The 12,059-nt window shown below is 38.4% G+C and overlaps 1 protein-coding gene across 6 annotated transcripts in view; it reads right to left on the reverse strand.

The window, feature by feature from the left end:
- The window catches only part of SVEP1 (sushi, von Willebrand factor type A, EGF and pentraxin domain containing 1), a 254,513-nt gene that overhangs the window by 110,626 nt on the left and 131,828 nt on the right, over nt 1-12,059 (reverse strand). For all 6 annotated transcript variants that reach the window (XR_013829121.1, XM_079927084.1, XM_079927087.1 and 3 more), the window contains 6 exons: nt 9,712-9,841; nt 6,093-6,200; nt 5,200-5,331; nt 4,376-4,570; nt 2,781-2,902; nt 261-369 (listed from right to left, as the gene is read on the reverse strand). Coding sequence is in view for 5 of the 6 variants with exons in the window: in XM_079927084.1 (XP_079783210.1) it covers nt 261-369; nt 2,781-2,902; nt 4,376-4,570; nt 5,200-5,331; nt 6,093-6,200; nt 9,712-9,841 (796 nt within the window). In the remaining variant the exon portion in view is untranslated. The remainder of the gene's footprint in view (nt 1-260; nt 370-2,780; nt 2,903-4,375; nt 4,571-5,199; nt 5,332-6,092; nt 6,201-9,711; nt 9,842-12,059) is intronic.

The following is a 12,059-nucleotide window of genomic DNA, read 5'->3' on the forward strand; positions in this document are numbered from 1 at the left end:
TCATAATGTGACTTAGTTTTCTTAGTTTTTATCATCGTGAGGCATTTTGGCTAATATTTTGAAAGAATTTATTTGATACCCCAAATGTAATATATTTATAAAGATCATTAAGCACAGTACCAAGTTATCCAGTCATCTTAAAATACTTGATGAATAAATGAATGAAAGATCATTTTTCCAGTTTGCCCCACTCTTCTGGAATGATTTTCTTAGTCTGCAGATCAGTTTTGCCAACTACCCACACTAAATAATTTCATTACCAATTGCAAAGCCATTTTCATACTCATAATTATATTCGAGGCAGTATTTTTTGGTCAGGTCCTCCAGTCTGCAGTCAATGTCATCAGCGTCACTACAAAATGATGGGACCTGCAAATAAAAAATGAAGAGGACAAAATGTACTTCACATCTGGGTGTGCCTTGGATAAGCCCTTTGCTCCTCTGGCCTTCACCTCTCCATCAGCAGGAGGGAAGAGAGGGCCCTAGAGCTCTGTCTGCCCTTAAAAAGGCTCCTGACCTCCTCCATGCCCTCCCCTACCTCCTCTAAGTGCCTGTGGACCACCAGGATTAGCCTCATGCCTTTTCTTTCGGTTTATATCACTTACCACAAGAGAACCAGGACTCTTGGGATATCTCTTGTCTCTTAACTTTCACCCCATTTGGCTTTTTAAAAATTGAAGTGCAGTTGATTTACAACATTTTATTAATGGCTCTTTAGCTCCCTTTTCTCTGACCCTATCTCCCACCCTTCTCCAAGTCCTCAAAATCTTCCTTGATGCCCTCTGAAACACACAGTCAGTAATCAGCCAATCTCCTATTATTATTATTATTTTTTTAACCTCCTCTCTTTATGTTCTCTTCATTTTTGCTCTCAATGAAACCTGACTTCCTAGTTTTCTTAGGTGGTGGGCATGGAGGAAGTGTCCTCCTCACTCTTTATTGCTGTTTCCAGATCATGCTCCCATGAACCTCCTTGAAGCCTCACAGTTTGGAAGCTCCTGCAATCAACTATACCACACACTGACCCTCCTTGTGGCCATCACCTACAGCCCTCCCCCACTCTGAGTCACCCTCTCATTCTGAGAGCGCTTGGTAACCGTCCTTGTTAGAGCCCTCGGTGATTTCTGCATCCACCCAGCTGATCCTTCTATCACCTTGGAGTCTCACTTTCTCTTCCTCTTCTGTCTTCCAGCTCTACTTTTTTTTTTTTTTAAAGAAGATGTTGGGGGTAGGAGTTTATTAATTAATTAATTTATTTTTGCTGTGTTGGGTCTTCGTTTCTGTGCGAGGGCTATCTCTAGTTGTGGCAAGTGGGGGCCACTCTTCATCGCGGTGCGCGGGCCTCTCACTATTGCGGCCTCTCTTGTTGCGGAGCACAGGCTCAGTAGTTGTGGCTCTGTTGTGGCAACAGGCCTAGTTGCTCCACGGCATGTGGGATCCTCCCAGACCAGGGCTCGAACCTGTGTCCCCTGCATTAGCAGGCAGGTTCTCAACCACTGCACCACCAGGGAAGCCCCCAGCTCTACTTTGTCACTTGACATACATGAGACATACACTTGAGGGTATGTCTCATGATCATACCCTCAGACCTCGTTGTTACCAGTAACTGCACCTTCTCCCACTCCCAAGAATCCAACAATTCTTTGACTTCATCAGAATCTATAATCCACTGATGCTACCCACCTCCTCACTGTCTCTCAGCTCCTGATGTCTTCACTTCCTTATTTGCCCATCTTGGATCCCATGGTCTACCACCATGAATTACTCCCGTGCATGCACCCTCCTCAATATGTTTGCCTGGAGGACCTTTAACCCTGGTTAAATTCATTGCTCTGCTTTCTCCACATTTGCGCCCACATGCTCAACCATAGCTTAGGAGAAAACACAATGCTGCTTACTGCCAAGCCTACTACATTTCCCTAGAATATTCATTTATGCTCTCCTAGAAAATTATTTTATACCATGTTCTGTGTTCTCAAACCTCCAGCAACTCCTCCCCATCCACACTCCAGGCTGATCATTCCGCATCTTTTTTCACAGATCAAATAGTCACAAAAGATCCTTCCTTCACACACTTACATCACCATGTGGACTCACTCCTGTATCTATGCTCCTGTACACTCCGCCTCCTCGATGCCTTGCTTTCTCTCACACTCTGTATCAAATCTACTACTACTACTACATCTACTTTCAGAATCTATCCAAAATCTAAGCCACTCAACTCTGTTACGGATACAAATATATATATATATATATATATATATATATATATATATATATATATATATATATATATATATATATATATATATATGTCATCATTTCCTGCCTTCAAGACATTCAATACAGTTAAATACATCGTTTTGCTTTCTTGGAATCACTGAAAGAGTCCTAAACGAAAACACATGAAAAAGAAAATCCTTTAAATGTTCAATGATCTCCTCATCATAAAAGAAATACAGCCTACAATGGCATTTTTGTCATACTTTAAATAACAAAGCAGACATTCTCAAACCACATGGACCCTAAGCTTCCCTTTCTGACTTGGAGTGTTTTAAAAAATTCAAAGTGCTTTAACACAGATTTACATATAATTCACTCCAGAAGTCCAAAATCCTACGAATAATTCTAAATACGAGGAGCAAGTTTGGGTCACAAAGAAGAAGGGAATCATCGGGACAAAGAATTTTTGTCGCAGGTGACCCAGAGAGGTTACAAAAAACTCAACAGCGAGCGTCCTTTCAAATACGGCAAACAACACAGGAATGCTACTGACATACCATTTTCCCCAAGGTGGTCTCAAATGCTTCAGAAAACTTCTTCAACAGCTCCGTGTCATCACAACGAGTTGCTTTGTACAGCATCTCAAAGGACTTGAACCCATGATTTGCAAAACGTTTTACTGGAAAATGTTGGAAAAAAACAGCTCCAGTTGGTTAGTGTTTTCAAAACAACGATTTAATTTTCTGTGGAATAACTGTAACTTGGTATTTTAATCCTGACATGATTTTTGGGATTGTTATAAAAACAAAAGATGACAGTTAAGGAACGTTTCCAGGCATTAATTGATCATAATAAACCATGAGCCAAGCAGCTCTGTACCCAGTTACCCGGTGATGAGTTTGCTTTGATATATTATTCTTTGCCTTCCAATCATATTAAAAAATGAGTATTTAAGAGAAAAAGAGATATAAAAATTCTCCTCATTATATTCCTGGGAATCTTTGAAAAATACTAGCTGCATCAAAGATATTATAATTTATATTTATGTAAACTTATAACTTATATGTTTATATTATATTTGCAACCAATAGACATTGAAAAATTTCTGAATATTATGTGAAATTCTATTTTTTGAAAGTGTAATTTCACAAAGATAAATTTTTCCTTGGATCAGAAGCTTAGAATTTAGACTCAGCAAGATGTCTCGGAATATTCAGAGACGATGTCTCCTAATAGCATCAGCATTAAAATCCTATTGTCTAGGGTTTCCCTGGTGGCGCAGTGGTTGAGAGTCCGCCTGCCAGTGCAGGGGACACGGGTTCGTGCCCCGGTCCGGGAAGATCCCACATGCCGCGGAGCGGCTGGGCCCGTGAGCCATGGCCTCTGAGCCTGGGCGTCCGGAGCCTGTGCTCCGCAACGGGAGAAGCCACAACAGTGAGAGGCCTGCATACCGAAAAAAAAAAAAAAAAAAATCCTACTGTCTAAATCTTTGATAGAGGTGAGTGATATCACTTTTATTTGCTTCCCAAATTTGGGGAAAAAAATAGCTCAAGTAAGTGGGCTTTACTGTTTTTCTAAGACATTGGCATTTAAACTTCATCTACAGTACTAGATCAAAGATTCACTCCAGAAAATATTATTTACACTAGACAAAGATATTGGGTTATTTTTATAATAATATGTAAGATTACAGAATAGCTCTAAATCTGAATCACTTCTAAAGAGAATGTGACTGATCTCTCACTGCATCACGTATATCGGCTCTTACTTTAAACATAAGCTCTTCTAAAGACTGTAAGACTATACTTTATAAGTTGAAGTTTACAAGTCAAGAATGACACGCTGACAAGTCTCTTCGGATAATTCTGGTAAATGAAAATGAGAGCGCCAAGATGGTTTTGCCATAAACTGAATCTTATCCTATAGCAATCCGATAAGTAGCAAGACTCTGGGGGGCTAATATCTTAAGTCAAGGGACAAGCATTTCTCTTAGCTGCAAACACTTCAAATTCACGGCACCGTTTTCCACTCACCAAACCTAATCCCTATATTAAAGCAATTTTTCCCTTTAATGTTTAGAAAGTTATACACATAGGCAGACAAATACATACTCACACATATGGAAGGAGTCCAGAAAATAATTAGAACTTACTAGCACAGTCTGGCCATTCAGTGGAATATGGTGGCTTCCAGATACCATCTTCATAAGCACAATAATACTTGTCAGTAGACCCTTCTGTGAAATCATAGCCCTCTAAGCAACTTAACGTGCAGTTAACGCCAGCACTATCTTGAGTACATAGAAAATCCCCATTTACAGGTGTAAATGGAACTTCACAGGGGGAACCTGTGTAAAAAAAAATTGTATTCCTCATATACAGTGGTATAAGAAATACAAATTAAAATCCAGGAGTCTAAGCTGAATTTTGAAGAGGATTCCTCCTGTCCACCACTACTCCTAGAAGAACTCTCCCAGTAAATCCTTAGTGTGGGATGGTTGCAAAGTCTGCTTTTTGATTCCTAGGTGGGTACAGTTAAAAAACTGTACCTATGTGTAATTATGGGTAATTCATTACCTACGTGTAACTGTGCATATTTTATGAAAAGATAAAGCACTTCTGATTTGCAAGTTATTTTTGGCATTCCTTTAAGAAAAATGAAAACCAGACAACATTACATAGGAAATACATTTTCTGAATCTGTCTTCTCAAGCATTCAAAATAGGATCATGACAACAATACTTTACAACTTTGGAGAAAATGTTAATAAGTCGTTAATTAAAGACTACCCCAGAAGAAAATATTTCTATTTACCATGAAGTGAAGGAATAATGATCAGAAATCTCAGTAAAATCTGTCAGTATTCTAACTTTAAACATCTACTGCTCATGGACTATTTTCTTTCACAAAACAGAGCGCAACAGCGATTACATGTATCAAGTTCAACTAGATTTTTGGAGGCTTAGGCAGAGTATACCTTTTATGATAATGTGGATGTCACATGTTCTGTTATTGCCTGAGGGGTCAGTGGCTGTGTACCGCACTACCGTCTCCCCGTGAGGGAAAAGGTCTCCTGGTGTATGACTTCTGGTGATGGCCAACACAGCCCCTAGAAAGGAAAGAAGCGGAAAGAAGGAATCCAATTTGAGGGTTATTGTGTGCAGTCGCTTTATTTGATTTGAATTTTCATTTTCTGTTTATACAAACCAGCTGGGCATTCTATTTGTACTGATTTGGCCGCTAGAAGAAAATAAAAGATATAATTTTACGCTATAACACAGAAATTGTTGACTCAAAAACCTATTAAATTAAGGCATTCTTACTAAATATTTTCCTTGAATAGGTCAGTCACTGTGAATACTGGAAATTTAATTAAGAAATCTATTTAACTTGCATTCTTATTGCTTTTGGGGTTTTGGTCAAAGCTTTAAAGTGAATTTCAGCTATATTAGCCCATTTTTTTCTGTTTTCCCATGAATTTTTATAACTTTTTTGACAAATGTTTAAGAACTGAGTATGAAAACATAGAACTGCGTTAGATTTACCAAAAGGATGCATAGTTTATGTCTTTAGGACAATGGAAGCTTAGAGACTCAATGAATTTATTAGAACACTTTCAAATAAAACACCTTGTACACGTTTAATAATGTCCACTGAATACTGAATGAAAGGAAACGCCATGAATAGGTAAGATTAATAATGTTAAATTATATATACTTATCCTAGCATTAAAACGTATTACCTTATATAATTATTCATTCTATTTAGATGTAATTTGCTTTTCATTTCTCTTTTACCTTTTTAAAAGCTTTTTAAAATAAAGTATCATTTGGTGGTAACATACTGACAACACGATCTCTGCGTTCTCACCTGAGTTGTCCGAGAACTGAGGCTCATCCCAGGTGGCGGCATGTTCCTTCTCGGAGACCTGGACTGGAGGTGGGGATCTGCACCAGTCTATGCTAGGCGGTTCTACATCTAAAGAACATGAGATCAGAGAATGAAGTCACAACTGATGTTCAAAACTGATGAGGAGGGTTGCAAGAGAGAACCAAAGTCTACTTGTGCTGGCAGAGAACCCTGACCTTGTTAGACATAAGGCTGGCCCTGGGGTCCCTTTGATGAGGAGGTATGTTTCATCCCTGACCTCAACATCAAAAGAAAAAGCTGATTCTTGCTATACTTCCCTCTGCCTGTTGAAGAAGGAATACCAGATTGCTAAAATCACCATGAGCATAGCAGTATGAAAGGCAAATTCAGGATACGGTGAGCATTTAATTTGTGAGTTTCGCCACTGGTAGTTGAGCTGACCCACCTAGAAGTGTAGAAAACCTTCCCAGATAATTGGAAGGCGTGCGATGACCAAGGCAGTCATTTCACTGGGATCATTCCCACGATCCTCCTCTTAACGGAAGGGCTGATAGATGCTAAATGGACGGACCAATGGGCAGAGATCCGAGTCATGCTGTAGAATACGTAAGATGTAAGTGAGGATGTTGTATTGTTGGAAGGCCAGGAGGTTATGTCCATAGATGGGACACTGGAGTCTAAGATTCCTAAGGCTGATAAATTCCAGGTAAAGACAAAGAACAGGGTGTGGACATGGGAACGGGGGGCTACAGTGGAGAGGGGGTGAAAGCCATGGTAGAAATGAAAGAACTGTGAGTCTGTTGCTGGGCACTGTAATCTACACTGAAGGAGGGGTTTGAGGTGGCGGCAGGGATAAGCCAGGTTTCAAAGCTCTGACGGAATGTGGTGGAATTTTTAGGATGTCAGTAAAGGACAACAAAGAAGGTGTAAAGGAGGAAATTTTAACATAACTATTAATGTTTACACTTTTGAAATGTCCTTCTATTTGTAACAACATGCCTTTGAGGGACGAATACTACTTTTCTAATTATATAGGTAAGGAATCTGAAACCAGGCAAATTTAAGAGACTTGCCTTAGGTCATTAAGCTGGTAAATTGGAGTCATAGACCTCAAGACTAGGATGATATACTGTCAATGACACACGGAAACATATAATTCTGAAATTAAACGAGCTCTACCTCTGGAGAATATATAGATTTTTGTTTTAAGCTAAGTCTTATGAATAAATGTTCAGTTTTTCTCTTTTCCTCACGTTTGTCATTTCCTTAGTACAGGATCTTTGGTTTACTACTTTCCTAGGCTGTAAACTCTGTCAACCAGCAGTGGAGCCTCCTTTGCTCACAGTTAGGTCTCCATGGCCTAGCAGGGCACCTGGCCCATAACAGATGCTCAGAAAAAGTTGCTGAATAAGGAAAAGAATGAAGGAACGCTCGTAGGAGGTCAGTGCACTTTGAGAATTCTGAATCAAGCCAATTCACAGTTAAATTTACAAATCCGACAGTATTTACTATTTTCCCAAAAGAAACTGCAGATGAAATAGTTCCAAGATTTTCTAAATTTATCTGATTTTAGCCAAACAGTTTAAAGTTGAAGTTCAGGGACAGGAGAGCAGTAAGACGAGGCCAATGACTGTCAAAGAATTGGAGGGACCAGCCAGATGCATTGTCTCCACGAGGGAGAGAAAGTCCATTCAAAGCAAGTGAGGCAGCACTCTGTGGAATGTTAAGCAAAAGCGTTCCTATTTCCTCTCATTTATCATCAAGACACCAACACCCCCCCTCATCTGAGGAAAACAAGAAAATGCAGGCTTTGGAATATTTTCTGTGTCTCTCTCTCCCCCTCCCTTTCTCTCCCACTCTCTCTTTCCCCCTCCTTCTCCTGTCCCCTCCTCCCTCCCATTTCCTCTCTTTCATAATTTGAAAATTCAGCTAGTGTCTAGCTAGACACTCGAGTACACTTTTGACATTTCATCATGCTGACTCTTCATTGTGAAAAACGAAAACTTGGCAAACTCTTGAATCACATTTTCATGTTTAAAATCACAGCGCCATAAAAACACACCCAACATATTTTTCATGTGACTGATAAAGTTCATGCTTAAAACAACCTTGAAAAAGCAATTAAAAACAACTAAGCACTATGACATGAACTAGACTGACTTTCACATGAGTCTTTTTACCTACTTTCACCAAAACCTATCACTTCTAGGGTAAGAAGCCAGTTTGATACACATTGGTTATTTCAAGAGGTTATGTAAAAGTCTTAAAATGAAATGAATTTAATGTACTGAATTTTAAAATAAACATTAAAAATACATCTGAGACCAAAATACAAAAATGTTAGTATATTTACACACAGCTTAATGTGTCAGGCACTACCTTGAGCAGTTTGTATATCTTAACTAATCAAAAATCTCACAATAACCCTATAAGGTAATATATTTATTAATTCTATTTCTGGATGAAGAAACTGAGGCACAGAGAGTGACTGGTTATGCTGCCTTAAGTGGGAGAGCTGGCTATGGAGTCAAGCAGTTTGGGTTCAGAGTCTGTGCTCTTGAGCGCTACAGACCACTTCATATATTCTCCACGTATTAAGTCTTGCTGGTGGGTATCTGGTATCTACTGAATTGATTGAAAGCACAAACACCAATTGGGAGATGATGGAGTAAACCAAACCAAAACAATAAAGTAAAATTAAAAAGGAGTGATGTATAGCAGTGGGATGTGAGGATGGAGAGACTGGGACAGATTTCAGAGATACTAAGGAGATGAAACCAGTAGAACCTGATGAGGTATTAGATGTTGGTGATGGAGGGAGAGGAATCAAGAATGACTTCCAGATTTCTGCATGGTAGCTAGGTCTTCACTCCATTTTCTGAGCTAAGAAATATTTTAGGTTTGGGTGAGTTTGAAGTACCTGTGGGGCATCCATGTGGGAAAGTCGGTAGGCAGTATTATACACTGCTCTGAATTTCAGAAGAGAAATTTGAGCTGGAGATAGAAATCTGGGAGCTGTCAGTTAACAAAATTACCAGGAAAACCAGAGAGAGAGAAAGAGAAGAAGGCCAAGGCCGGAATCCTGGGGACGATCCACATTTGAGAGTTGGTCTGAGGAAGAGAAGCCTAAAAAAGCAATCAAGGAGGAAAAATGAGAATAATGGGGGAAAAAACCCAGAAAGACTGGTGTCAGAGAAGCTATGGAAGGAGGCAGTTTTGATAAAGAGAGCATGGTTAATAATGTAAAATCTATGGAAACATGTCAAATAAGGACTAAAAAGTGTGCAGTAGGATTAGCTCTAGAGATCACCGTAACCATGATGAAAGTAGTTTCTATGAGTGAAGGAGACAGAAGCCAGACTTGAGTGACTTTGAGAATAAATGGCAGTTAAGTCAAAAGATGATGGCAACCATTGGGAACTTTTCAAAAGGCTCATATAGGAAGGGCTCAAAGAGACAGAGTGATAATTAAAGGGTACGTAGGTTTCAAAGAGGAAGTGGCTTCAATGACAGAAGGAAGAATCAGTGAGAAAGGAGTTGTTGAAGATAAAGGAGAAGGAAAGTCTTTGGGGGCACTGGATTATTTTCACAAACCTACCCAAGTAATTTGAAGACTTACCAATAACCTTGATATGGAAAGTGCAGCTGGCTTGGTTGCTGGATAGGTCAGTTGCTGTGTACGTGATAGCAACATCTCCAATTGGGAAAAGATAAGGTGGGGTAAAAGCTGGATGAACGTGGATTGACACCTATTGGAGAGAAATATCAGGAAAGTTAAAGTTAAGATTAATAGTACTTTTATTATTTTTTGGTTTATATATTATTAGCAAAGAAGTAAAAAAGACACAATATTTTATGTATAGCAAAAAGGAAAAAAAAATCAGACATAGCCTTTGGTATACTTCTTTCTACACTATTTATCTATATAGTTTATAGAGCTGGGATACATATGAAATGTTGAATTTTAATGTTGTAAGCAGCACTACGATAACAGTTTTGTACAGATAATTTTAAAATATTTTTATTATGTCCTTATAATAAATTTCCAGAAACAGAATTATTAACCTCAAAGTCATTAGCATTTTATTGATAGATAATACAAAATTTATTTCCCAGATCACGGTAAAAATCTGCATTCCCATTGTTAGTATTTGCATTCCCATTGTTAGTATTTGCATTCCCATTGTTAGAATTCCCATTGTTAGTATTAGTTAGTATTTGCATTCCCATTGTTAGTATTCCCATTGTTAGTATTCCCATTGTTAGTATTAGTTAGTATTTGCATTCCAATTGATAGTATCATTGTCAAAGTTCCCATTCAAAGTTCTCTGATCTATATTAAATATCATTACCTTTTGGTAAATCAAAAATATGGCATGAGGTCATTGTTTTAATTTGCAGTTTCTTAATGTCTTACGGTAAGATTAAATTCTCATATGATTGCATGATATAGATATATTCTTCCCTTTTTGAACCATATGTTTGCCTTCTTAGTCCGTTTGAAAATTATAATGTGATAAAGATAAATTTATATTAATATGTGATGTAATAAACATTCTAACATTTGACATATTTGAAGCATTTTTCTCTAGTTTGCTAGAGAACTATTAAAAATACAAATTGAGGCACTTCCCTGGTGGCGCAGTAGTTAAGAATCCACCTGCCAATGCAGGGGATATGGGTTCGATCCCTGGTGTGGGAAGATCCCACATGCCGCGGATCAACTAAGCCCATGTGCCACAACTATTGAGGCTGCGCTCTAGAGCCCACAAGCCACAACGACTGAGCCCAGGCACCACAACTACTGAAGCCCGTGCACCTAGAACCCATGCTCCGCAACAAGAGGAGCCACCATAAGGAGAAGCCCGCCAGCAATGGAGAGTAGCCCCCCACTCGCCGCAACTAGAGAAAGCCCACGCACAGCAACGAAGACCCAACGCAGCCAAAAATAAATAATTAAAAAAATAAGTTTATTTAAAAAAATTGAGAAATACTTTTGAGGTCAGATCCATTGGTTTTTTTCCACTGCATTCTGAAAAAGTATTTCAACACACAGGTGCTACATTTTGTCTAAATTCTCATGGATCCTGAAGTATGTCCCTGCACTCTTCTTAGTATTTGATGACAATGACCAGGATGATGATGACAGTGCATGTTTTCACGGGCCTCTTAATAGAATGTGGAAACTACACACGAGGGAGCACTCAACGCTCACATCACCGACAGTATAGTAAGTACTATAATTTACATTTACACTTTTAAAATCAGATTTAAAAGTTACCTTGTCTTTGGTTACCTAAAGATAAATACCATATGATCTCGCTAATAAGTGGCAGGAAAAAAAAAAAAGATCACAGATACGGAGAACAGTTTGGTGGTTGCCAGAAGAGGGGTATGGGGGTGCTCAAAAGGGGTGAAGGTGGACAAAAGGTACAAACTTCCACTTATAAGATAAATAAATCCTGGAGATGTAATATACAGAGTGATGACTATATTTAATAATACACTTTAAAAAAGTTATCTTGATTTTTTAAAGTATATTGTGTTTATTCAACACAATTATCAGAACATATTGTGTGTGTGTCCTTGAATGGCACATGTCCTTGAATGACACAACTTACATATTTACATGCAAGTGTAAAAACTATATACTATTTAAGGGCATCTTCATGTATGTGAACGGTAAAAGTATAGATTTAAGAGGGTGTTAAATTCCTAATTCCTTTCCTAGCATCTGATGGATAATTACCTCAAGCTACTGTATATACTAGACTAAAATACTGTGTTTTGAATAATGCTGGTTTTAAAAAAGCTGAGTAAGAAACACTGATGTTATCTTCTTCAGACCGGCCAATATGCAATCATTTCAGGATCATATTTTAAAACATATGCTTAAAAATAGAAACTAAGATTTATTCCCCATCTTTCTTTTTCTTAAAAGATCTTCAGAGCCTAGGAAGGGGCAAA

Source organism: Stenella coeruleoalba (genome assembly GCF_951394435.1).
Source record: "Stenella coeruleoalba genome assembly, chromosome: 7".
NCBI classification, from domain to species: Eukaryota; Metazoa; Chordata; class Mammalia; order Artiodactyla; family Delphinidae; genus Stenella; species Stenella coeruleoalba.